The sequence below is a fragment of the Talaromyces marneffei genome, chromosome 2 (genome assembly GCF_009556855.1).
Source record: "Talaromyces marneffei chromosome 2, complete sequence".
NCBI lineage: Eukaryota > Fungi > Ascomycota > Eurotiomycetes > Eurotiales > Trichocomaceae > Talaromyces > Talaromyces marneffei.
Window position 1 is genome coordinate 3,307,350 of NC_072349.1, and position 25,577 is coordinate 3,332,926.

The 25,577-nt window shown below is 45.8% G+C and overlaps 11 protein-coding genes across 11 annotated transcripts; 6 read left to right on the forward strand and 5 right to left on the reverse strand.

Moving 5' to 3' along the window:
• Window positions 1-1,354: 1,354 nt before the first annotated feature.
• EYB26_003550 (uncharacterized protein) lies at window positions 1,355-1,837 on the forward strand (the record flags this gene model as incomplete). Its single annotated transcript, XM_054262850.1, has 1 exon — window positions 1,355-1,837. The coding sequence occupies one exon, from the start codon at window positions 1,355-1,357 to the stop codon at window positions 1,835-1,837; it is 483 nt and encodes a 160-aa protein (XP_054118825.1).
• Window positions 1,838-2,688: 851 nt separating this feature from the next.
• Window positions 2,689-3,605, forward strand: EYB26_003551 (uncharacterized protein; the record flags this gene model as incomplete). Its single annotated transcript, XM_054262851.1, has 2 exons — window positions 2,689-2,771; window positions 2,831-3,605. 2 exons carry the CDS (start codon window positions 2,689-2,691, stop codon window positions 3,603-3,605), a joined length of 858 nt encoding a protein of 285 aa, XP_054118826.1.
• A 352-nt stretch (window positions 3,606-3,957) lies between these two features.
• EYB26_003552 (uncharacterized protein) lies at window positions 3,958-5,309 on the reverse strand (the record flags this gene model as incomplete). The annotated part of the gene is made up of 4 exons (XM_054262852.1): window positions 3,958-3,993; window positions 4,056-4,172; window positions 4,247-5,110; window positions 5,181-5,309. The coding sequence occupies 4 exons, from the start codon at window positions 5,307-5,309 to the stop codon at window positions 3,958-3,960; spliced, it is 1,146 nt and encodes a 381-aa protein (XP_054118827.1).
• Window positions 5,310-5,886: 577 nt separating this feature from the next.
• On the forward strand, window positions 5,887-7,069 carry EYB26_003553 (uncharacterized protein; the record flags this gene model as incomplete). The annotated part of the gene is made up of 5 exons (XM_054262853.1): window positions 5,887-5,963; window positions 6,366-6,371; window positions 6,609-6,723; window positions 6,809-6,883; window positions 6,950-7,069. The coding sequence occupies 5 exons, from the start codon at window positions 5,887-5,889 to the stop codon at window positions 7,067-7,069; spliced, it is 393 nt and encodes a 130-aa protein (XP_054118828.1).
• A 235-nt stretch (window positions 7,070-7,304) lies between these two features.
• Window positions 7,305-9,222, reverse strand: EYB26_003554 (uncharacterized protein; the record flags this gene model as incomplete). Its single annotated transcript, XM_054262854.1, has 4 exons — window positions 7,305-8,057; window positions 8,111-8,510; window positions 8,560-8,672; window positions 8,725-9,222. The coding sequence occupies 4 exons, from the start codon at window positions 9,220-9,222 to the stop codon at window positions 7,305-7,307; spliced, it is 1,764 nt and encodes a 587-aa protein (XP_054118829.1).
• Window positions 9,223-9,714: 492 nt separating this feature from the next.
• Window positions 9,715-12,750, forward strand: EYB26_003555 (uncharacterized protein; the record flags this gene model as incomplete). Its single annotated transcript, XM_054262855.1, has 8 exons — window positions 9,715-10,125; window positions 10,175-10,297; window positions 10,357-10,426; window positions 10,487-10,669; window positions 10,720-10,893; window positions 10,949-10,973; window positions 11,026-11,589; window positions 11,640-12,750. 8 exons carry the CDS (start codon window positions 9,715-9,717, stop codon window positions 12,748-12,750), a joined length of 2,661 nt encoding a protein of 886 aa, XP_054118830.1.
• Window positions 12,751-13,164: 414 nt separating this feature from the next.
• On the forward strand, window positions 13,165-15,943 carry EYB26_003556 (uncharacterized protein; the record flags this gene model as incomplete). Its single annotated transcript, XM_054262856.1, has 8 exons — window positions 13,165-13,476; window positions 13,533-13,655; window positions 13,702-13,738; window positions 13,832-14,014; window positions 14,069-14,242; window positions 14,295-14,319; window positions 14,374-14,943; window positions 14,998-15,943. The coding sequence occupies 8 exons, from the start codon at window positions 13,165-13,167 to the stop codon at window positions 15,941-15,943; spliced, it is 2,370 nt and encodes a 789-aa protein (XP_054118831.1).
• Window positions 15,944-16,511: 568 nt separating this feature from the next.
• EYB26_003557 (uncharacterized protein) lies at window positions 16,512-18,467 on the reverse strand (the record flags this gene model as incomplete). Its single annotated transcript, XM_054262857.1, has 2 exons — window positions 16,512-17,626; window positions 17,678-18,467. 2 exons carry the CDS (start codon window positions 18,465-18,467, stop codon window positions 16,512-16,514), a joined length of 1,905 nt encoding a protein of 634 aa, XP_054118832.1.
• A 479-nt stretch (window positions 18,468-18,946) lies between these two features.
• Window positions 18,947-19,882, forward strand: EYB26_003558 (uncharacterized protein; the record flags this gene model as incomplete). The annotated part of the gene is made up of 2 exons (XM_054262858.1): window positions 18,947-19,060; window positions 19,178-19,882. 2 exons carry the CDS (start codon window positions 18,947-18,949, stop codon window positions 19,880-19,882), a joined length of 819 nt encoding a protein of 272 aa, XP_054118833.1.
• A 332-nt stretch (window positions 19,883-20,214) lies between these two features.
• Window positions 20,215-20,881, reverse strand: EYB26_003559 (uncharacterized protein; the record flags this gene model as incomplete). The annotated part of the gene is made up of 2 exons (XM_054262859.1): window positions 20,215-20,508; window positions 20,600-20,881. 2 exons carry the CDS (start codon window positions 20,879-20,881, stop codon window positions 20,215-20,217), a joined length of 576 nt encoding a protein of 191 aa, XP_054118834.1.
• Window positions 20,882-21,475: 594 nt separating this feature from the next.
• On the reverse strand, window positions 21,476-25,350 carry EYB26_003560 (uncharacterized protein; the record flags this gene model as incomplete). The annotated part of the gene is made up of 6 exons (XM_054262860.1): window positions 21,476-21,740; window positions 21,799-22,472; window positions 22,523-22,897; window positions 22,950-25,107; window positions 25,156-25,265; window positions 25,324-25,350. The coding sequence occupies 6 exons, from the start codon at window positions 25,348-25,350 to the stop codon at window positions 21,476-21,478; spliced, it is 3,609 nt and encodes a 1,202-aa protein (XP_054118835.1).
• Between the last annotated feature and the right edge of the window lie 227 nt (window positions 25,351-25,577).

Here is a 25,577-nt window from a genome sequence, read left to right on the forward strand (position 1 = left end):
GGGATAAGATGTTTTTGAAGCTTCAACTTAGAGAGAGTATGCTCTGCGCGAGTTCAAGGAAGGATGTAAACAGAGAAGCCGACAGCCACACTCGGAGTCGGCGCCGGCTGCCGTGTCCAGTGAACTTACCACCGGAGATGCGCCGAGTCTGAAGCTCGGTAACTTATTTAATACTCTCTTTTTTGCTCTACTTTTACGCAGCTAGAAGCATCGTTTCACATTAAAAATTGCTCACCAAACCACTTCGGCATAGCCGCTACCCGCCAGCCATACATCCTGGACGGTCTAGGTCCGTGTACAGTCTCTGCGTCTTCGTGTGCCTGATCCACTCTGCAAAACTGCCACAAAATATCTCTGTCACGAGTCACTGCCAGACACGTTGACTGTGTAAAAATACGTACAACTTACTGTATTGTGTAACCTGGGATCTCCACAATAGGAAATGCCGGCATGGGCCTCACCTTGCATCTTGCATCCGATACCAACCAAATACGTTGTCAGAGCCAGCTATTCTTAAAGTAGGATGCCGCTTCTTTTTCTTTTGCTTTTTTTTTTCTTTCTCACTCTGTTCAAGTTCATGCTCTAGTAAGCTATGGGAGTGAGCTTAAACAATAACAATTGGTTGTGGATATACAGTGGCTATTTTCGCATCACGTGCGACTCCATAATCTTCGACACGGGGTTGGTCCGGTAGGGGTTGGTATACCCTGCGACAATGTGCCCGGTACCTTTTCCTTCTCGCATACAGTATGCTTCCTGGCTATTCAAAATATTAATCGCGATGATTGATTGAGCATCCAATGAATTGCTTCAAACCATCTCTATCGGTGGATCATCCCAGTCGACAGACTCAGGCTAGTAATGCCCTATGACACCAAACCTCGCGCCGTTCAACCAAACTCTTCTTGCATCTATAGAAGATAGCTTCATCTCGACATATAGACAGAGTAAAGATCTACTTAATTGCCATCAAATAATGCCACATAGACAGTAGCACTCGGTGGAGAATGGAAGATTCTTTCAATGTTGTGTACAACCAGAGTATACGCACAAGCCGACGGTCAGACAGGTTTTGGATGTGGAGTTGGCCAGACAAAAACACATGGGGGATAAATGGATAAATGAGGGAGAGCTGTAGAGGGGCATATCCACTTGTTGGAAGGAAGAAAGCGAGGTTAAGTATTTAGAATTTCAGGTACGACTGCTCTGCCTTGGTAGCCTTAGGATATAAATACGATCTAGAGCCCATCCATTCCATTTTGCATTTTTCTTCCGTGCTTCACTTCTATACTCTAAAAACCTCAAATCTATATATATATAAATCCATACTTCCAATAATCCTTATATATACAAAATGGGCACCGACCTCAAACCCCTCCGCATCGTCATGGCCGGCGACGAAGCCGGCTACGACTACAAAGCCGCCATCAAAGACCTCCTCGAAAAGAGTCCCCTTGTCGAATCCGTTGTCGACGTCGGCGCAACCTCCCTGACCGACAAAACCGCCTACCCTCACTCCGCTGTCGAGGGCGCCAAACTCATTGCAGAGGGCAAAGCTGACCGTGGGCTCTTCATCTGTGGCACGGGACTCGGCGTCGCCATTGCCGCCAACAAAGTGCCCGGCATTCGCGCCGTGACTGCCCACGACCCCTTTTCCGTTGAGCGCGCTATCCTGAGTAACGATGCCCAGATCCTGTGTTTTGGGCAGAGGGTTATTGGTATTGAGTTGGCCAAGAAGTTGACTTTGGATTGGTTGAACTATCGATTTGATCCAAAGAGTGGTTCTGCTGCCAAGGTGCAGGCTATTTCGGATTATGAGAAGACCCTTAATGCTTAATCTTTTCATTTTTCTTTCGATTTTATTATTATTTCTGCAAAATACCCACAGCATTGAACATATACGCGGCTTCAGCGGACTGGGCGCCGAAAGCATCAATGCGTGCCACGACACGCCTTTGGCGATGAAACGACCATGACTATACTTTGAAAGGTACATTGAAGGACATTGGGACTACTATTGTTTATATGTAGTGCTATACAAAACCTCCCTTTGTCATATATCGCTACGAATATAGACTGGTTGCATGATAGAAGAACAAGGTATTCTTGGTGTTTTTTGTATCTACGTGAAGCTATCCTATAGATCGTGAAATCTAATTGGTCCGTGCCATCTAAACTAAATAAAGTATGCTTGAAATCGTCCAGTTTCCTAAATCTTGAGAAACTCCAAAATCATTCATCACAACATATATACTCTAGCAGAAAATGGCTTCAACCCCATCAATAACAGCGTTGTTATTGTATGGGATTAGTCAGTCATTCGGGGGTTGGGTGGTTCTGCGGGGATCCACGTCTTTCGATGGCTTCAATTTATTTTCCGTTCGCTCCTCCGCGGTCGCCGACCGTGAATTCGACATAAACGATGCTCGTTTCTCATAATTTAATAATGAAACCTCTATTCTTTTTTTATTGACTTTCAAACGGACTGATTTGATTCTTTGTTTGTTTGTTAGGCTGCTGATTTGATCTGTCGCGTGGACCAAGGTTCCCACTGTCCCAATTCATGGTCACTTAATTACAGCCCGACAACGTTTACGAATTCATTCTTAATTCTACCTTAATCTTCCTATTCCTACTACCCTTGCTCTCTGCTTCAGCATCGGAACTGACCGCCGATAAATCATCAGCATGTCCTTCACATTCAAGGAAAAAGGCAACAACCTCTTCAAAGATGGCGACTACGCCGGCGCAGAAGAGATGTACTCTCAAGCGTGAACACACCCTTTTCTTATCGCTCTATCAATAATATCTGCTAAATATAAGCATGCAGTATCCAAATGAACCCCAAAGAACCTAGCTTCTTCACCAACCGCGCCGTCACACGCATCCGCCTCGAAAAATGGGCCGGCGCCGAACACGACGCTCGCATCGCAATCGATCTCCATGGTGGATCAAAAGCAGCTGCCAGCCTCAAGAGTTCCCTTTATCTCGCGCAGGCGTTGCTGGAGTTACAACGGCCTCAGGAAGCATACGACGTCGCGATCGACGCTTACAGAGCTAGTCTGAGCGCGATGAACGCTCAGACCGAGAATTTATCCAAGATCGTCCTCCGAGCGAAACAGCAGATTTGGGCGGCGAAGGAGACGGCGAGACTGCGAGAGATGGATGAGTCGCTCGCGAGCGTGGAGTCGTTGATTGAAGCTGATCTAGAACAGCAGCTCAACGAGCTCAAGACGCAGTTGAACAATGGCGAAATAGGGGAGATTGGTTTCAACGAAGACCAAAAGGCGCTACGGGAAGAAGCAGACAAAAAGATTCGGCATGTTCGAGATGCGTTCAAGGCTGCATCCGGAGGCAAAGTAGAGGAAAGGGTTGTGCCTGATTTTCTCATTGATAATATCACGTTTGAGGTTATGCATGACCCCGTCGTTACGGTCTCGGGCCATAGTTATGATCGCCTGGGAATTACGAAGTATCTCGAGCAAGCTCGAGTTGACCCTGTGACGCGTGTGCCTATGACCGTCAAGGATTTGCGGCCTAATTATTCACTCAAAGCGGCTTGTGAGGAATTCTTGGACAAGAATGGTTGGGCTGTTGATTATTAGATGGATGTCCTTCTCCCTTGTGCGTGCCTTTTGAGCAAACTTTCTTGTTCATATTTTTATTGTTATGTTTTATTATTCCCCTCATGGTCTGCAAGCATATGGATTTGGCGTTAAGTTGGTTGCCTGCAATGTCTTTGGATTGATTGGAAAACTGTCCAACTCTTTCTTTCAATGGAGGCTATGACACACATAGAGAAAAGATTAGGCAAATGTAATGGTTTCTTTAAAGATGGTCGTAATGAAACATGCGATATCATTCCCGTCCCAGCCATCAAATTTGGAGTACCTAGGTATATCATGGTGTGTCATATTTGTCTAGGTAGGCATTCGCGATAAAGACCAGCCATACCGTCTAGATGCCTTCCCAAGATAATACAACTTTCACAACCTGCGTTTTTTATTCATGCGTCAGTGATTTCTTCGGTCCAGAATCGTGAGAGTTGAACCTACTGTTCCACTTTTCAAATCCTCAATAGCCTTATCCAACTGATTTGCAGGATAAATCTTGGTAAGTTCCCGAACAGGGAATTTGCCTTCATTGAAGAGGTTGATAAGATGAGGCAGTATCTGGTTTTTTTTTTTTTTCACATGTCAGTCTCCAAAAGAGGCAAGTCAGTTTTGGGGCGATCACAGGGAAGTACCTTCTTAGGGTTCGCAGCTCCCTCAATAACCCCTACAATCCGTTTACACGAAACCAACAAATCCAACGCATTCACTTCAATCGTACCCGTTGGTGGCGGCACACCCACAAGCGCCAATGTGCCTCCATGCGCCAGTGCCTTTACGGCGTCTTGAAGTACTTGTGGACGACCGGAAGTATCCATAATGTAGTCCACGCCTTCGGGGTATATTGCCAATATCTTTTCAGATAGACTGCCACCGGGCGGTTTGAGGCTGTTGACTGTATGTGATCCTGTAAGTGAAGCTGCTATTTCCAGTTTTGAATCCACGATGTCGATTGCAATTAGGTTCTTGACGCCAATGGCTTTGGCAGCCAACAACCCTGCAAAGCCCACGGGGCCCATGCCAATGATTGCAACCTTGGAGGTATCGGGGTCAGGTCGGAATTCGTTCAAAACTGTGCCTGCGCCGGTCAAGTATCCACATGAGAAAGGAGCTAGATACTGCAGATCCGAAGCCTGAGTCTGAGCCGGGATTTTGACGACGGAATTCTCCGCCACGACTGCCATTTTACTCATTGATGACTGCCCGAAGAATTGACCATGAACGGATGTACCATCCGGTAAAGAGATAGGTGATGATCCGTCTGCGCGCGCAGTATGTAAGAAATTTGTCTCTGTGCAACGCGAACAACTGCCATGTTGGTCATTGAGACAGGCCTTGCATTTGCGGCAGGTATGGAATGAGAGGATTACGGTGTCGCCTGGTTGGAGAGATTTGTCTTGGACCTCAGAGCCTATTTGCTTGACTATGCCGACGCCTTCGTGACCCAGGACTGCAGGGAAATGGCCAATTGGCATGCCACCTTCTTGCACGACGATGTCCTGCGTTTAGTGAAGTCAGATATATGAGTCGATTGACATCGGATAAATGCCGGATGAGATGAGAACAAACCGTATGACATAGTCCCGTATACTTTATCTCAACGAGGACTTCAGACGGTTGCAGCTCATCGAGAACAACATCCCGAAGAACAAAAGGCGCATTCGCCTTCTCCAAAACGTATGCAAGAGTGGCCGTCATTTTGTTTGATTTTTATGGACCAGCCATCCTCCTAATCGCGAGTTATATAGTTACCCCAAAACATGGGACACTACCCGAAGTCAGATGCCGGATCTCGACTCCGCGTACTGGATTAGCTACGCCCCGCATTATTATTGGCTTGGGGTTGTTGCCACTGGAGAGCAGCAAGTGTTAAGTTAGCAGCTTAGAATTACGGTAGAGTCGACCCGGGGTTTGAAGCAGGGGCTGCTAAATAAGCAGCCATTAATCTCTTGGAGGATTTCCGGAACTTGGGCCAGGGAATAGAACTACTCCGCACCGGCACAGCTCTGGAGTGAACTTGCCCGCACTTCCTCAGCACCGAAATTGGTAAGAGGGGTCCGTGAAGCTTAGATCGCCAGGTTTCCCCGTATATCCGTATTAATAAGAAGCCCTTAGCCGATGATGTTTGAACCGGAATCATCCAGATTCTGGTCAGGTTATATAAGAAGGGGGTCATGTCCTCGTTCGCGAGCAGGCTGACGAGAGATGAGACTTGTCAACAAGGTTACGTTATGTACACGGACGTCTTGATACATCCCTGGAGGATGCCATGATCATGCGCATACTACGAGTATGCGGTTGTTTACCATGTGATAGCCCATCGGTCAGAGCGGTTGACGAACGTGATCCAACGTGAGTTGGCAAACGGGCGAAGACCGTGGCACGATCTTGTACCGTAATTCATTACAGAATATTCGGTATCGAAATTACGCATACCACCTGCAGCCACTGTCTCGTATTTCTCAACAAACCACAAATTCAGAGCTCTTGGTTGGCTGATTTGAAACCGGTTTACCTACTTCAAGTATAGCTCCGTATGAGGCTTGTATTAGGCTCCTGTAATCAGTACGACACAATTGCATTCTCCAGTAAATAGCTGACAGAAGCTGTAATTTATTACGTAGCTTTGCATCGGAGCGCTTGAACCGCTTCCTTTCCTTCCCCCACCATCCCCGCGTCTATATAAATATTTACTGGAGCTGTCGCCTGATTGTTTAGCGTCTTGACATCTAACCACTTTACGCAAATATAAAGACAAAGGTGCGTTTGTTCGGTTGCAATGTATATTCTTGCTTCCGTTATCGTCTATTTGATCCAGTTTCTAGGTGGGGTGTAGGGATGAGATGAGATGAGACGAGTTTAGAACCTGTCCAACAGCTAGTGGATGACGAACAGGACGCAGCAAAGAGAAATGAAATTAACCTTATCTCGTCTGAAATCATCGCTTCCTGCGCCCCACTCAAATTGGTTTCGCGATATGAGCTGACAGCGTTGCAGATTACAGATATCTTCCCCTCCTCGACCATCCACAATGTCTTTGCAAGAGAGATTCGAACAAGCTACCATTGACGTCAAGAAACTCAATAAATGCGACAATTCAGAGAAACTTGAGGTATGTAAGAGGACAGCTCGACTTTCAATTTTCTCGTGCCTAGTTTCTGTTTCTTGAACTGACAATTGCCTCCTTCGAAATATAGTTCTACGGCTTGTTCAAGCAGGCAAAAGGCGAGACTTTTGACCCGAAAAGCAAACCCAGCGCTTTTGCTTTTGAGGTAAGACATAAACCTCAAGTTCCACTGCTCATTTATTTGCCTATACTAACTTCGTCTCCACTTTAGGCCAAGTACAAACACCAGGCTTGGGAAAAAGTCAGCCACCTCTCCGTCGAAGAAGCGCAAGAACAGTATATCGAACTTTTCGAGAAACTTAAGGCGAAATATGGTTTGAGCGATGAGTAAAGAGAAGGGTCGTTTGTGTGTCTACGATGAGTGAAGGATATGGGATTCGTCTGCAAAAGGAGAAGGACTCCAAAGCTCTAATGAGGGCCGAAGTGGATATCGTGTATGAGGCTTGGTTCAATGTTCAGCTTGAATCGTCTTGTTCGCACTATTTATGAGAAGAGACAATAACATCGTTTTTGTCGTGTTTGCCACTGGTTTTTATAAATGAATCAAAATATATCCTGAATGGTATTTACGCCTCCCATGACTGTCCCAACCAGTCAGGTTCTGGGTGGTTAATCGTGGCGCACCAAGGAACGTCTTGTGCGCTATATGGCGTAAGTGGCAGATCGTAAGGCATTCGAAAGCCCACAATCGAACTAACATCTTCACTTTCCGTTGGATCTGGCGTGTCTTTTCTGAAACTGGGTACCATTTCCGTTCTGGTCGAATTTGGGTTGAATGGATCACCTGCTATTAATTCGGGCCAAAAAAGTACACCAATTTCCCAACTGCAGATTCGCACCTCTCCGTTAGAGTTTGCTGCAGCTCCCCAGGCTTGCGTAGACAAATTAGCGGACGTGATCATAGCCCAATCTATAGTATCCATTTTAGTCTTGTCTGCGAAACGTATGTAGGTCTTGATATGAGGTGCAGCACGACGTCGACCTGCATCTGTTCGTTGAGAATTATAGACGCTTTCGGCATTCAAGTGTAACGTTCCCATAGCAGTCTGCTTTTGGTCACCAGCCCATTGGCATAAATAAGGACGCATGTATTGAAGCTGCTTTTGCTGTGTAATGCTTTGTAACTTCATATGTATAGATCCTCCTGATCCATATCCGTTCAGCGACCTCCGAATCTCATCGGGCGTAGGAAATATTATCGAGTATTTAGGCCTCGGCATTTTGTTAGTGTGAGGTAATTCCGATGGTAGACAAAGACTGTCAAACAAGACGTCTTTGAGCCATTTATCTGTCTGACCGAGAGACGCGATTGATGAAATCTAAAGTGATCAGTTATCGAGAAAAGTCATAATAATTGATATAATAGCCATACTTGTATCACAACATGAGGACATTGGTTCTTTTCTCTAATTCTCAACGGAACTTGACGGAGAGTGTCCTTCAAGGCTGGCCAGCCCCATAATGTTGACCTACTCGAGTCTGCTCGACTGATTCTTTCCTTTGATGGGACACTGGCTATTAATGCAGCGCGAATGGCTTGAAAGTCAAACTTCCGCAACTGATCAACCAGTGAGCCGGTCTTCTTATTTCCGTAAAATTCAAGATAAGCTAGCAGATCTCGCTTGAACCTAGCACCGGTCCCGAATGAAGCAGCCTGCGCTGTTTCGGAATTATCCCGTATTGGAGACAGGGAAAGGAGCGGCGACCGCCAGACAGCTTGTGACATGTTTGTCCAATCTCCGGCGAGCATGTTAGCTGTGTGGATAATGACCCTGAGACAAAGTTAGATGACACGTGAAAAGACAGAATTTAGACTCATACTGAGCATGGTCGTCATGCCGGAGAAGGATCATCATCTTTGAATGGTGGGTTCCGAATGGCTCCGGCATGTAGGCCACAATAGATTCAACATTTGGATAGCGAGCGCATGCTTCCTGTAAGGAATCAGTCACCAGCATTATCAATGAAAGAGGACGTTGACCGTACGTCTATTCGGATTCGATTTGCAGAGTCTTGTTTCCACGACCCATGCACTATTTTCACTTGCACCAGGTCTCTCACGTCTTGATCAAACTGACTCATGACAAAGTCAACATCAAAACAATAATTAAATTGCCAGCATTCTCGAATCATGGGATCACCCAGAATATCGTGTAATTGAACTGTATCGATATTCTTGTCGTTGGGGAGGTCTCTGATATGTGTAAGTTGTATAGGTGACCGTATGATACGAAATTTATCCCTAAGCGAGTCATCTTCACGGTCAATATCTATCTGCGTGTTCTCTTTGATGTCGAAATCCTGGGGTGCAGATTCAGCATTCTGGTCTCGCCGAGCGTTGGACGGTCGTCCCTTGTGAGTGGTCAATGGCGGCGTGATGGACCTACTTAGAGATGCGAGAGGTCTTCTATTTTTCTTTAGGCCATTTTTTTCGTGCTCATCATCAGAATTCGTTATCCTTCGCTTTTTTGCTACGGGTAACATGCTTGATGACCTCGATTGGCTGATTAACAAGGTAAATGCAAAGGATGAAGTTGTTTGGCACGGGAAGTCGCAGCTCCTAGCCCTGGTTAGGCTTGGTTAGGAAGGAACACTGCCCGCTCTTGCCCATACAATTGGCTGTCGGTCCCTACTTAATTAAATCTTTGGCAGTGCCACCACTACTCTCGCTACATCTCCCAACCCAATCACCTGCCCATTTTATGCGCCCACCAGCCTCGTCTTGAACGACTCACTGTACGACTAGACTACTCTGAACCGAGACCCTGCAAGATAGAAATATCAAAATCAGCCTCGCGCGCCACCATGTCTTCGTTATACACATGTCTGTACGCGAAAGCGTACTTTTCTGAAGCGGTTGATCCGACCTCCAAAAAGCTCCGGTTTTTTATATACTATTGCGTGAAGTGATTTTCAGAGTATCGATTTATTGACCGATCTCCTTGGTACTTTGGCTTTTATGTCGTCACAAACACAATGGCTCTTTTGAAGCTTTTTAAAAGGAAGAAATCCAAATCTCAGACTATATCAGCTGACCAGAATGTCAATCCAACAGAACAACCTTCCCCGGAACAGATGGGATTTGTTATTGCAAATTCTACCAATCCTGCGTTTCAAGAAGCGTGGAAGCAGCACTGGATGGGACTCGATGACAGCGAAAGGGCTGCTTGGAGTTTCCAAGGACATAACTCACCGTTGAAAATGCAAAGGACCATTGAGGATATGGACAAGCTTCACCTTCAAGAGACTGCTAGTAGAAGAATTGCAGGTCCAACTTTGAGATTCTTGAGAGCTATCGAAACAGTGATGGCCGGTGCCACAATTGGCATTCAAGCGTATCCGGATGTCAGCTCTATTATTGTCGGTATAATTCGCGTCGTAATCAACGTTTGTTTTCCGCTTCGCCAGCCGTACTCTCCGGCTTATTGAAAAACAGGTCGCAGTCAAATACTTCGAGTATTACGAAAAGTTGAGCAAAATGTTAGAGGAGCTTGTGGACGACATACAAGTGTTGGATTTGTTCACACAAAATAACGCAAACTCACCCGAGTTACATGATGTGAGACATCAATTTCAGGTACAACCAACAATTTCTACTATAAGTTGACCATGTCTTAGACTCTTGTCGCTCTTTATACAAATATACTTGCCTTCTGTCGACATGCACGTCGCGTTTTCCATATCCAGGGTAAGAAAGAAAGGGGTATGTGCTACTTATAGGATGATGAAGGTCACTCATGGAATATAGGTGCAAGTAGCTTGGCTGTCTTAGTAAAAGTTCAGTGGGCACCATTCGAGGAGGAATTCGGGGAGATTCGGGCAAATTTGAATCGCTATACTGCAAAACTAGATAGGGTAACCGCTGCGATCACAATGAATACGGCATTAGCCATCAGAGAAGAGTCAAAGAAAACGTCTTCGAGCTATGCACGTATGTTTATCTCCAAACACAAACTCGAAACTAATGCTAACTTGTATTAGAAAACGAAAGAAAAGAATTTCTGGACGGGATATGCGGCGACAGGATCGAAGAAATTCACAATATGATTTGTGAACAGCGACTAGCAGATACTGGGTCATCTATCTTCAGACATAGCGTATATGAGAAATGGGTCTCCGAACAATGTACAGGACCTCTATGGATATATGGAGCAGGTAAATATCTCTCCTTTGATATACAGTTATTCGAAGCATTGACGATTTCTTGTAGCTGGCACTGGCAAAAGCGTCCTTGCGTGAGTCTAAAAATATCAAAATAACCGATAGCATATCACTGAAACCCTCTAGGTCGATGGTCATAGACCACTTCAGCCAAGACAGCAATCAGAAAGATCATGCGGTGGCATATGTTTACATCAAAGGAGAGGATACGACTCTACGAGGTTCTCCTAGCCGAATAGTCTCGATGCTCATCAAACAGCTTTGCTGGAAATTGGAAACACTCCCTAGTCAAACATTGGATTATTATCGCCAATGCAAAAAGGACGCGCGCCTTCCTGTGCTGAATAAGCTAGAAACAATGTTCATTGAATGCGCTGGCTCTCTGAGCCGCGTAGTCGCGATCATTGATGGATTGGATGAATGCGAAGAGAAATCTCGAAAGCCTATATTGGATTTTATTATTGCAGCAAGTCAACAAACCGACTGCAAATTTCTCGTTACTAGTCAATGGGAGTGGGACATCGAGCGTGCCTTTCGCCGTACGAAATCACTGATCATTCCAGACATGACTTCAGATCTGAAAGATATTGCTAGAGTTGTCAAATATCGCGTGGAGAAGGAACTAGGACACCTCAGCTTGGATACTCAGGAATACCTCACCCAACAGCTAGTCGAGAAATCGGGTGGAATGTGAGTAAATACCAATTTATTTGAGTACACCCATGCTCACTCCAGTGCAGTTTTCTGTGGATCGATTTTCAGCTTAATGACCTCGCACAGGTAATAGAGCATGACGTAAAAGCGCAGTTAAGTGTTCTGCCATCCGATTTGCAAGCAACCTATATCCAGTATCTTCGAAAAATAAACGCTCAGCCGATCACAAACAAGAAACTTGCCCAACGTTGCTTCTTATGGGCTTTTTATACAGATCGTTTATTGAGTAGCGGCGAATTCTTGGACGCAATTGCTCTGGTAAACGATCATGAGAAAGTAAAGTACAACGCCTTTGATCTTATGGCTATCACAAAAAAGCTTATCCGGGTTACTAACATTATATTTCCACGCGTGAGACCCGTTCATTTTTCTTTGAGGGAGTTTGCGGTGAATTTACAATCAGAGCTGCCTCTGGAACTGCAGAGTATGATTCCTGATAACGAAACAGCAAATGCTCGCTTAGCCATTGAGTGTCTTCAGCACTTATTGGCGGACATACCTCCTGAAGAATTTATGAGAAATATATTACCTTATTGTGGCAGCCACTTTGACACTCATATCCGACGCCTTACCACAATACCGGAGGAAATTCTACAAATACTCGATCGCATCTTGTTCACTGAGGAACACAAGCTGTTGAAAATTCTAATCTGGCGCTGGCCGGTTCCAATTGGAGAAGAACTGGAGCCAGAATTTGGTTGTATTGGTAACCCGCAGTCGATTGATCCTATGTTTTTCTTGCGGTGCACCAAATTGTATCAGATACCTGCCATTCGCTCGCGCTATGCAACGATTGAGCGTATCGAAGCTTATCCTGATGGATACCTGCATATTGCAGCAATGACCGGATTAGATGACGTCGTTGGTGAATTGATTGAGCGAGGTGTTGACCCAAATCGAGAGGACACCGGTTCCTTTACGGCGCTACAAGCTCTGAGCGATGCCGAAGAGTGTTCGGAGACAATTGTCATAATGCTACTTAAAGCAGGAGGAGACCCCTATAAGGCCACGAAGAGCGGAAGATCACCCTATGAACATGCTCAGAACCGCAAACGAGAGAAATTTGTGCAGATTCTGAGCGAGTTCAAAGGCTTAAAAGCTATTGAAACGTCGGAGAACGGTGTCGTTGACGAGTAACGCTGCACAAAGAGGAATAAGCCTCTCATTTCGTAGCATCATGGAGAATTATTCAAAGAATAGCCTGAAACTTGGGAGTATTCACTTGAATACTTCATGGCGAACACTGGCACCTTAGAAAACATGGGTGCAAAACGGTTCCTGGAAGCTCGTGAATCTCATTCAATATTTACAGAGCCTTAATAAGATGGTATGTTCAAAACGAGATTTGAAGTTAGTATGTAAATTGATAAATATGAATGACAATCTGAACATAGTAAGGTAGATGGACCTTAGTATCCTGTACATCGTTTGCCATATAGAACACATGCGGAGCACTGCCCACCCATTCTTGCCCTAACATTGGCTGTCTCCCTGCATCTTTTAGCAGTGCCGCCAACACTCGCATCCATCAATCAATCGAATCTCCCATTTATGCAAAATGTCATCGAGACTTCCACAAGTCCCGCGTTTCAGGAAGCATGGCGCAAACATTGGGACGATCTCAGCGATAGTGAGAAAGGCCTATGGAGTCACCAACATACTCAAACTCCATTACAGATAGAAGAAACTATGAAGAAACTGGATAAGGATCATTTGGATGAGTCGTTACTTAGGAAAATCTCCGATCGTACCCTGGGTTTCCTACAAGTCATCGATTTATTGATGCGTGGTGCTACAGTGGCAGTCCAAGGAGCCCCTAGTGTTGGTTCCGTGGTTCTCGGGGTGTTTCGCGTTGTAATTGATGTTCGTCTGGCTTTCTACCTTTGAGAACAAGAGTTTGAGGCTAATTGAGTTGGCAGGCTGCAGTCAGATACCTTGAGTATTACGAAAAGTTGACGGAAATGATGGAATATCTCATAGGGCTTCTCCATACAGTAGGTGTTTACGACGGCATCAAGTTCAATGAACCGCGGTTACATGAGGTGAGGCGCTTGATCTATACGGCTGAATGGATACTGATAATGGTAGACCTTGGTCTCAATCTATGCAAGCATACTTGCCTTCTGTAGGCATGCACGCCGGGCTTATCTAAACGAAAGCAACGATCAAAGTTGGTACTCTTCTTGTTTATAAGAGGAACTCAGCTAATAAGAAACAGGCTCGGATGCCCTTGAAGTCTTTGCTAAAGTCCAGTGGGCTCCGTTTGAAAAGAAATTTGGCCAGATACGGGACGACTTACAACATCAAATCGAGAATCTGAATATAGTGTCTAATGCAGTAACCATGAAATCAGTCATGGCAATTGAAGCGAATATGAACAAAAAGCAATCTCTGAAAGCACGTACGTTTCGGCTTTCTTAATATAAATATCAGGTTGCTCGCTGACTACTGATAGAGAAGGAGAGACGGGACTTTCTTGACTGGATATGCAAGCATGATGTTGAGACTTTGCATGATGAGATCGACAATAAACGACACAAGGACACCGGATCATGGCTCCTCGAGACTGACTCTTTCAAGAGTTGGGTCAACCAGAACAAGGAGAATATTCTATGGCTGAATGGCCCTCGTACGTCCTCCTCCTATCAACTTGTACTCTTTCCAAGCTAATATTCGTGAAGCTGGCACGGGGAAAAGTGTTCTTGCGTAAGCCTGTGCAAGTTATAAGTTATGTGATGTCCAACATGCTAATAATAGTAGCTCGGTGGCCATTAACCATTTGATCAAACGCAGTAAACACACCCAAGATACAGTCATATATGCGTACTTCAAGGGAGAAGAAACGAATTCGCAGTACTTACCAACACAGATGATATCCAGCCTAGTGAAACAGCTATGTTGGGCTCTTCCCGCACTCCCTGAACCTGCCATAGAGTTCTACAGCAATTTTCTAATGAACGGACGAAGACCCTCGTTTAATGACCTAGAATCCCTGTTTCTGAAATGCTTAAAGCTTTTTGAACGTGTGTTTGTCGTTCTCGATGGCCTAGACGAATGCGAGCAGAAACATCGAAAGATGATACTCAACTTTGTGTTTGGTATTGGAGCTCAGAGCGAGGATGCGAAGATCTTCGTCGCTAGCCGAAAGCAGATTGATATACTACATGCATTTCGACGTCACAAGTTTCTTCACGTGAGCTCTAGGGATCCTCTCGCGCAAGAGGATATTGCGAAATTGATCAAACATCGGGTAGCGACAGAACTCAGTCATATTGACCCGGAAGTTCGGGAGACTGTCGTCCAGACAGTAACTGAGAAATCTAATGGAATGTGCGTGTTTAGTTTTCAATTATCTCTTTTACCTTGAGTGTTAATTTATCTTAGGTATCTTTGGGTGGACCTTCAATTGACTGACATAGCACAAGTCCCTGAAGCCGACATCGAAAGGCAATTAGAGTTATTGCCTTCTGGCCTCGAAGATACGTATGTGTCCATCTTTCGAAAGATGAATACCCTTCCACAAACAACTAGAACCCTCGTGCAGCTTTGTTTCCTCTGGGCCCTCAATGCTAAAGTCGTTCTGACTTCAGGCACCCTCATTGATGCTGTGTCTCTCTCACACAAGACTACGGCCCAACAGAAGAAGCCGTATGACGCTCATACTCTTAACGAGGTTACTTTTGGTCTTCTCACCATAGGAATAATCCCATATTTCCGCGTGAGAACGATTCACTTTTCGTTAAAAGAGTTTGTTACTGATCCCAACGCGAACCACCCGGACGACCTACGAGGCTTTCTCCCGGATACAGGAACAGCAAATGCCAAAATGGCTATTATGTGCCTTCAACATCTGATGAGTGATACGGAACCGCAAGACTTTTTCGAGACATGCCTGAGTTACTGTGCCGAACATTTTGATGGCCATATCCAGAGTGTAACGATAATACCGGAAGAATTGTGGAAAGTTCTTGACTGCATATTTCTGGAACGACCAGAGATGCTGAAGCGTATTTTGGCTTGGAAATGGCCTTCACAGGCCTATGACTACCCAAGCATTGTATGCATGGGCAATCCAAAATCCGTCGACCGTGATGTATTCATGCGATGCACGAAACTTCACGAGATACCCGCGGTTTGGTCTCGCTATAGGGTCGCCGATAGATCGACGCAAGACTATCCACTTGACAACGTCTTCCTAGCTGCTCTCTTTGGTCTAGATGACATCCTCGAAAAGATCATCTTCCAAGGCGTCAATATCAATGGCGCGACAGCTGATAGATTTACTGCCCTTCATCTCGCTATTGGGGTGTTTTCAGAAGATAGCGAATAAGCCTTCTCCGCGGTGAAGATTCTCCTTGATGCTGGCGCAGACTGGAATTATGATGCTCGCCATGTTTCCAGCGGAAATCCCCGTGAAGACTATCAGACCCCCCTGAATGCGGCACTTTTGCATCAAGCTTACACAGCAGTCAAGATTATGGTAGGCCATAATCGTTCAACCTTGCGACTTATATGAAAACTATTCCTACGAAATGTGCAGATTATATCAGGATACTGGTCGCTCAGGGTGGGAATATCAATCAGCGAGATGAGTATGGCGATACTGCGCTTCGGATTGTGAGGGATGATGGGAGGCAGGACTGTGTTGAGATATTGGAGGAATTAGGTGCATTAGAGTGATTCAGGTAATGACAGACTTGAATGCTACGTCTATATAATTAGTGAATTTGTGGGACCTCGAGGTAGCAGGAGCTTGTTATAAAAGACGATCTTGATATTGGTCTCTATTGGTCTCTTACGCTTATCGATCTAATGCGATAGGATTAGAAGGACCTCTCATGCCAAAATACTAGTAATACATTGTAGCAAAAAAAAAAAATATTTGAGAAAGGAGACTTTTACCACAAGAATCTCTGAACCTTCCCAGGCTCCTGTGGCCATTCAAACCCCTTATACAAAAACACATACCCAGTAACTGCATTGATAATCAAAAACCAAACGGTCTCCATAATCTCAGGCAACGCAGTGAAGATTTGTGCCTTGAAGCTGGATCGCTGCTCCTTTTTAAACACCTCTGGAGTCGGTTGGCGTGGTAGGTGCAATCTCCAGATGACCCAGGGGATAATAAAATATCTAGGCTCAACGAGAGGCGCAGTGATAAGAGAAAGGGAAGTTGCAATGAGCCAGATGAGCACAAAACTGACACGAACTCGTTGGTTGTCACGTTGTTGTTGGCGGAGCGCAATATGCGCTTGGATCTTGGCCAGAAGTTCTGGAGTGAGGACGTGAGTTTGTTGGTCTGATTGTTTTAACTTGGCAACGGTGGAAGGAGACTTTTTGTCACTGTTGGTTTTCGATTCTTGCTTCTTCTGTTGTTTCTTTGCTTCCTTTTCTTGCCTTTTGCTTGGCTTTTGGGTCTCGGGGTATGAAGGGAATCCCTCCTGTGGAGTTGCTATTTGGATTGGAGGAGCTTTAGGTGGTGGAGGCGAGAATAATCCGAATGCAGCAAGAACAGCCCATCCACACAATAAGTAAACCGGGACAGCAGCATATTTGACTGCGGGGTGGACCCTAGTCAGAACTCGAAAGACATAGAAAACATAATGTCGATTGTCGGCTAATGTGAAGGGGTGCACAATAGTGTTGAAATGTACGGCTGCTGACATCAAGGGGATGATAGCCAATGCTGTAAGGATTGATGGAAGTCTGTGGGCATTGCTCAAATTATAGTCGAGATATTTTGGAATAAAGCGTCGAGGAACAACGGCATTGAGAACGCCTATCGAGATAAGAGGGAAGGAGAAGAAGACGAAGTATGGCCAGATGTATAGCATCTGGGGTAAATGGATACCAGCTGTATGAAACTCTTTATGTCCCAAGACAACGCCGCCATTCCATAATACAAAAGCACCAAATGCTCCTAGTATGATGAGGTGTGGAATGATGGATGCTACCACGAGAGGCAATTCGCTCAGGGCAGCGCATCCTAATGACAGTCCGGTCTTCAAGTAGTCTACTCAATGTTAGACAATGTGCCTACTATAATTCCTCAAGTAACACTTACCGGCAAGGCTGGCTTCTTCCACAAGTGGGTCATATAATTCGGCCTGAAAGCTCTTTGCCATGATCTCAAGCGGTCCAGAACGTCCACAGGACTTCGTGTTTTGCCGAATAGTGCGCACAACCTGTAAGCCTCCCATAAACACTGATACCCAGAATATATTTGTCTGTCTGAACACAAGAGCTATGCATCCAATTGTGATGAAAGCCAAGGTCTTAAGTGACACATGACAACGTAAAGCATCAACTGCTGTCTTTTTCTGACCGTTCGCATCCGATCTTTCCGTATCCCAGATATATGCCTGAATTACGACGATCAGAGCAAGAATATCAGTGTAATACAACCCCGAAAAGAAGAACAACGGAGGGAATAAGCAAATATTCAAAACGGTATGGCTAAGCCAAGCTCCAGCTGCTCGAGTGTTTTTCTCTTTTCTGATCAAATCCAACAGCGTCTGAAGACGCCATGGCAGGAGAAAAGCTGCAGCAATTGAATTTGTAAATCGCAAGTCAAAAACACTGACCACATCGGAAGATCCCTTCAGCAACGAACGACCAGTACAATCAAGGTAAGACCATAGATATAGTCCTGGAGGTGTGGTTATTTTGGGGTCCCAATTGAACCAATCATGTCTCCAGTAGGTCTGAGCCTGTCCAACATGGAAGACCTCATCGAGATAGGGCTCTTGCACAGTATCATTTACTAGTTTCCTCCATAAAAGAAACGACAGCAGGAAGAATGGCACCAAGTACCGGCCAGCTAGGGTAAGACCGGTCTCGGCTTGAGAACTCATGGTGTATTATGCGTTCTTTCCTTGATTTGAATTGAAAGCCAGATAGGAAATCATAACATCAAGTTTGCGCATTGGCCGCCGAGCCTTCCGAGCATTCAATTGGGGCTCTATAGCATGGTTGTGAAAGACGAAAAATGTGAGATGATGTTGTCTGGCTCCAAAACAACAATCCCAAATTCTGCAGCTCCGGTTGGCTCGGAGCAATGCAAACAGCGCAAACAGAGCACATTCCCGCCCCGCAAAAGATTACCAGTCGCCTAACTCTCGATAAACTTGGAAGTTATTTTGGCTTGGACAACATGGATCGATAACAAGGATGGGGATATAAACATTGATATGCCCCCTCTCCCTCGCGCGCGCAGCATTCGCAGCCATCATTAGAAGCGCAGACCACACTCCAAGACCAATCCAACTAATCCTCGCCGACGCGCGTCCAACACCCCGCAAAATCTACAAAATCTACAAAATCTCACAAACCAATGGCCTTCCCCTTACAACGAGGCCTCACGCCTCCAGAAATAGAGTTTCTTTCGGAAATGGAAATGGTCACAGTCGTACCTCGACAACGGCTAGAAGAACTCGAGTTGTTATCTGTACGTGAGAGAACTTCTGCTTCCTCCCCGAGGACCGAGGGGTTGAAGATCTACATTCCGCGTTCGCGCATTGATACAAATGCTGTGTATCATAATACTAATATGATTCGGTCATAGGGTCCCACAGAAAAACTCCTACCTCCACAGCGCGCAACACTCCCTCTCTGGCTCGCAATCCTCTTGAAACGACAACGACGTGTAAACATCGTTCCGCCACATTGGCTCCATCCCGAATGTCTACAAATCATCCTCCAATTTGAGACAGAAACGAAAGAATATTCAGATACATTCTCACCACCACCCATTCTACCAGGCCAGCGCAGGGCAGCCGATGATGGCCGAAGACAACCGGCCGCTCCTCCTCGACCGAAATACACCCTCGATGGACAACGATACTATCCAACACCGCCATTCCTGCCGCAAAATACCGCGTTAACAGCCGCGGAAACACAAGACATGGAGAGAGAGATTGCTCTACCATATCACTGGCTCGAAGTCGGAAATATGCTCCTAGATGCTGCCAGCGATGATCTCACTGAGCCCGACCACGTACGACGCTTATTAAAAGATTTAAGAGAAGTGCGAATGTCAAAAATGCGGAAACGGGTTGATTCACTAGATGCCGCAGCGACGGCTGGAAACGGTGTTTCATTGACCGGCGTCGGAGCTATGGAGATTGGTGAAATGAGAGGCTTTGTCGCAGGAGTAGTTGAAGGACTACGCAAAATCGGCGCTTCACGTGAGCAGGCTCGGAGGGAACAACTTGCTGAAGAAGGTTCTGTTCAGGGCTATACTCAAGATGATGATGATATGGAATTCTAGAACAAACGTTCACTGCATACTTGATCTGTTTCGCATTGTCACTGGCGTTTCTTTTGGGCTGGGTGGTTGACGCATAAATTGATTGGCGTTGCTGATTTTAGCGGGAATCCTTTTCTATTCTTCTGTTTGCGATAATACCCAGATAGTGAAATGATATTCATTGCATCTACAAAAACTGTATTAACTATGCTAATTGATCCAAGACGCCATACAGAATGCGAGGAACCAACACTGTTTAACTCAGTGGCAAGTATCAATTCCAGAAAGAGAAATCTAGAAACTTGGGAAAAGGCATGGAACCAATGCTATCAAAATCAAACAATCATAAGCGCTTATAGAGCAGGACCCTGCGCATGAGAAGTCTCCCGGTCTTTCTGTTGAAGTTTCCTCCGAGCCGCCAAAATCATATCATCTCTTCGCTTCTGTAGCAATCGCTGACGTTCGCTCTTGTTCTGTGACCAGGCGCTCTGGGGCTTAGAGGAGATTTCTTGTTCTTCTGCGATTCGCTGGCTGAGGTTGTATCGCGATATAAGGTCTTGAGACCCAGGCTTTGCGACTGGCGTAGGTGTAGCAGTTGTAGTGGGACTTGCTGGCTGTGGGATCTGGGGTTGATATGATGGTGGTGGCTGTAAAGTAATCGAGTTAGTCAAGCCATTTTAAAAGAGCGCAAAGGTCCTACACAGGGCGGCGCAAACAACAACCAAAAATCAAACATACCGTATCTAACCCCCTTCCAGTCAATATCCTCTCCGTAGTCGCTGCAACACTACCCCCATTCCTTTGTAAATCCCACATGATATCCCTCCGATTCAACTGTGGAAACATTTGTGATATCTGCTCAACCTGTGCGGGATCAATCAGGCGACCGCGTGAACGACCAGCGGCATTTACTCCTCCGTTGCTGCCATCGCGGTTCAGGAACCAGCGTATAACGAGGAAGGAGACGACTGCTAATGTGAGCAGGGAGGGGATGTTGATGGAGGGTTCTTCGTCGACCATCTTGCGCGGGTTGTGATGTGATGTCAGATTAGTTCAGGGAGCCGCGGCCCGATGCCCAAAGGGTAAAGTCGACGGAACGGGAGGCGATATGGTAGTGGTATGGATACAGAGTGATATTTTCTTAAGTTTTCTCGTTCGCAGTTTTCTCTCAAGCCCAAGGTCGCTATTCTTCCAACTGCAAGCTGCCAGTCACGCTCTTTGTTTGCTGTCAGTTGTCTCTGGAGTGTCGGGATGCGGCAAATGGCGACAGGGGTCACGGGAGTGGCGATCTTGCCCTAAGCGGCTAACTGCTCACGTGCTCGGAGTTTATGCGCCGATGACTCGGGGTTAGGGCTACCACAAGAAACTCCGAGCTTTACTGAAATTATATATGAACTGAACGAGAAACCCTTTGGGTCATATGTTGAACAGAAATTCATTTCTCTTCGTAACGCATTCCAGAACCATATGTGATAATCAATATGAATATGCAAACCCCATGTACAATTGATGACATCCATCTAACACCAAGCACTCCCTCCAAGAAGACCATCATGCCAAATGACCCAGCAAACAAGACATAATCAAAGACAAGTTACAATACAAGAGCCACAATCACTTCATATCTGCCGGCGTTAGTGCCTGTACAACGCTTGTACCTTCACTAAACCTTGTCCTGAAGATTCTGTTGGCGTTCTGGAACATGCCATCCTTGAGCGAGACGACAATGAATTGGGAACCCTTGAACCGCGTCTTGATCAAGCGTCCAATATTCTGGGTATGTGATAAATCGAGAGCGGCATCAACCTCGTCCAGAATATACATTGGAGCCGGTTTGAATTGGAGAAGTGCCATGATGAGCGACAGCGCAATGAGTGAACTGACATAGCGTTAGATTGAGAAATCTTGTAGGGGTGTGTTTGAGGAAAGAAACGTACCGTTGACCACCACTGAGCTCGGTAAGACTCTGCTTCCAGACCTTTCCTAGCGAAACCTTAACCTCCAAACCATCTGTAATCTCTTTACCCTCTGGAGGATCAAGCTTAGCAAAGCTGCCAGGAAGCAACTCGGCGAAAATCTGACCAAAGTCTGCGTTGACCTTGGTCCAGGTCTTGTGCAGGGCCTCTTTTTTATACTCGTCTAGATTGATAATGGTCTCCTCAATCTTATTCTTATCACGAACGACGGTCTTCATCATGTTCTTGAGGGCAACCTCTTTCTTCTCGACGCTGTCGATCATGTTCATGACCTTGGGGTTGATCTTCTTCTTCATTCCTTGGAAACGCTCCGTCAGATTTCGCAGGGTTGATCTGCATTCCGCAATGTTCTGCCCTCGGAAATCATAAGGAGTATTTGGACGGCCAAAGCTATCCTTTTCTTCCTCAATCCACTCATGCTCATTCTCCATGTTTGCAACCATCTGGGCCGCCGCTTGTTGATCTTTGTGGAGCTTCTCAAGTTGATGTCCTAGCTTCTGCGCCTCTAGGCTTTCCTCGGTGATTCGCGCGTTCTTAGAGCGAATGGCTTGTTCGAGATCGCCCAGCTCATCGTCAAAGCTGGTCAATTTTGCCTGCTCCTCCTCCAGTTGGGCTTGGGCAATGTCATGGGCATCCTACATAAATCAGTATAAACATCTTTCAGGAAAGACAATGCTGGTCTTACCTTGATTCTGGTTTGTTCCTTCTTGAGCGTCTCAATCTCCTCAAGTTGAGCTTGCATAGCATTATCGGCTTCGGCCAATTGCTCCTCTGCAGCAGAAAGATCACTTCCAGCCTGTTCAGACTCAAGGCGCGAAGCTTGGAGCTCCTTGTGCAGTGTCTTGACAGCAATGGAATTCTTGTTAAGACTCTTCTTCAATGTATCGACAGAGGTTTGAAGCTCGGCTAGCTTATCATCCTTATTGTTGTCAAACTCCTTCATGTCCTTTTCAATTCGCTTAATGTCTTGCTGAGCCTCTGCATATCGAGATTTTGCATCGGCAATATCCTTCTTCAGTTGCTCGATCTGTTCTTTCATCTCTTTGACTGCTTGAATAATCTGTTTTAATATTAGTAAAACCCTGTCAGTATATGAAGACAGGACGACTTACCGACGAAGAACTGTTGCTGTTAATCTGATCCTCTGTCAGTTTGATCTCGTGATTCTTCAGATCAAGCTCTTGTTTCAAAGATCGCACAGCATCCAACTTCTTCTTCTCTTTTGCCATCATCTCTTGCAGATTCGCCAATTGATGCTCTTTGCTTCGCAGTTCTCTGTTGATCTCGTGGAGCTTCTGGAGTACTACAAGCACGCCACTGGAGTTCGGCGAGCTACCACCAGAAAGCGTTCCGGAGGGGTCGTACACATCGCCTTCCAATGTGACACTCTTTAATCGAACACTTGGATCGAACGTGACTGCCTTTGCGGTTTGTGCATCTTCACAAATGAGAGTTGAACCAAAGACGTAGTTCATTGCTGCAGATACCTCGTCATCATATCCAATAAGCGACAAAGCAAGGTCGACTTTTCCGGGTGCCAATCTCTGCGCGGCTCCAATCTTCTCGGCAGAGGCTTTAAAGCCCGAAATCTTATTCAATGGAATAATGGTGACGCGCTTGCGAAGCTTGCCGTTTTGAAGCAATTGAGAACCAGTTTCCGCGCTATCAACAACAACGTTGTACAATCGTCCACCAGCGCAGATCTCAAGTGCAGTACCCGCATGGGTCTTCTCCTTGTCCAGCGTGAACAATTGAGCAACAAGACCTTTGACCTTCGATCGGTCAAAGCCTTGGTGTGGGTCTGAGTAAGAAAAATCAAGGTTCGCTACTCTCCTATTCATTCCGTCTGCTCTTTCTCGGAGCTCTCTGATGGCGCGCTGTAAATTTGATTGCTCTTGATAGATTTCCTCCTCTTTGCCAGGCTCGAAACCTAGCTTAGCCATCTCGGTTTCCAGTTTGCTCGCCCGTCCTCGCAGCGACTCCAAATCTTTCAAAAGACCTGAGTTCTGTTCTACTGCCTTTTTGGCACGAGGCTCCTCCTCCTTGATTCTCTTTTCAAGATGCGTCACTTTGAGCTTAGCTTGCTCCTGTTCTGTCAATGCGGCGCTTGCTCGGTTACGCGCATCTTGAAGTTGTCCCTGATAGCCATTCTCTTGGCCTTCCTTGGATGCAATACCTGTTTGCAGTGTCTGAAGCAATTCCTCCTTTGTCTCCACCTCTGCGGTTTGAGTATCGAATTCGGCCTTCGCTGTGTCATATTTCATTTGAAGTTTCTCGTAGACTTTCCTTTTGTCCTTGAGTAACTTCTCGAGCTCGGCGACACTCTTCTGGCTGGCTTTCCTCTTCTCTTTTTCATCTGCCATGCTAGAGTTTTTGAGCTCAAAAACTGTAGCTAACCGAACCAATTCGTGGGAGTGTTCTTTGACTTCATTTTCCAGGGCTTGGAACTTGCCACCCTTGCGCAATTCCTTTTCCCGAACAGCCTTGACACGCTTAACATCTTCCTCGAGGTGCGCAATCTCATTCTTGAGTCTTGCCGCACTGTCTTCGAGTGTCTGTATCTTCTGTTTCTTTGCTTCATATTCTTCGCCGGCAAGTTTCAGTCGATCCTTGCTCTTCACGTAGTCGTGAGCGACCACTAGCCGAGTGAGACGTTCAACATCGTTTTGTGTTTGTTGGAAGTCGAGGAAAGCACGCTTTTCGCCACGAAGTTTTTCGAGTTTGGGCTCGATCTCTTCGTTCAGAAGTCCCTCGATCTCACGGACTTTCATCTCCTTCTTCGCCATGGTTTTTGCCGCCTTTTCTTTCCTATCCTCGAACATTCGTGTACCAGCGGCTTCTTCAATCATAGACAGAATTTCTACAGCTTTCATATTCAGCACCTTCGTAATGCGACCCTGCATAATTAAAAAGTTCGGATTGTTGATATTTAACTGGACACTCTGAAACAAGTTCTGAACAGTCTGCTGCTGCGCGCGATGACCGTTGATGAGATATTTGCTGGTACCACCCAGTACGATCTGGCGCGTAACCGATATACTGCCATATTCCTCAAAACCAATTGGTGATTTGGCTTTATCGCGATTATCGAAAACGATCGTCACGCTGGCCTTGGTAACACCAGCCTGACCGCGCTTATAAATAAGATCTTGCAGGTTTTGCGCTCGCACGGTGCTCATATTCGTAATACCGAGGACGAAGCAAATGGCGTCGAGGATATTGGATTTTCCACTACCGTTTAGACCGGTGATAGAATTGAACGATTCGTCCCTGCGCGAAACAGGTATCAGCAGCTGTCAGTTATCACCCCGCGCGTACCCCGAGATCTGTCCGAGAACGAGAACCACCGCAAACGATCTCGGAGAATCACAAACAGAGAATCCATACCATCCTGAAATTACCGTTCGCACGGCGTACGACTTGAAGCCCTGTGGCTGATTGTCAATACAATCGTTCAATCACTATGGCCGAAGAACAAAGACATACGTCAATAATAATCTCCACAATCCTCATCGTTGCGAAAAACTCCCGGATGAAAAGAACGTAATTAGATTTCAAGTATAGAAAGAAACATGAGTATCCGGATTTGCCTGTAAGGAGGCAGCTTGCGCAGCTGTTGAACGTGGTTGTTTTGGCAGCAACCGGTCGCAGTTTGTGTTGATTTTGGCGGAGTCTGTGTTGTTGGTCCGCCCGCCAAAACTGTTTATGGATTGCCTATTCTGGTTTAGCCGTCACGTGCT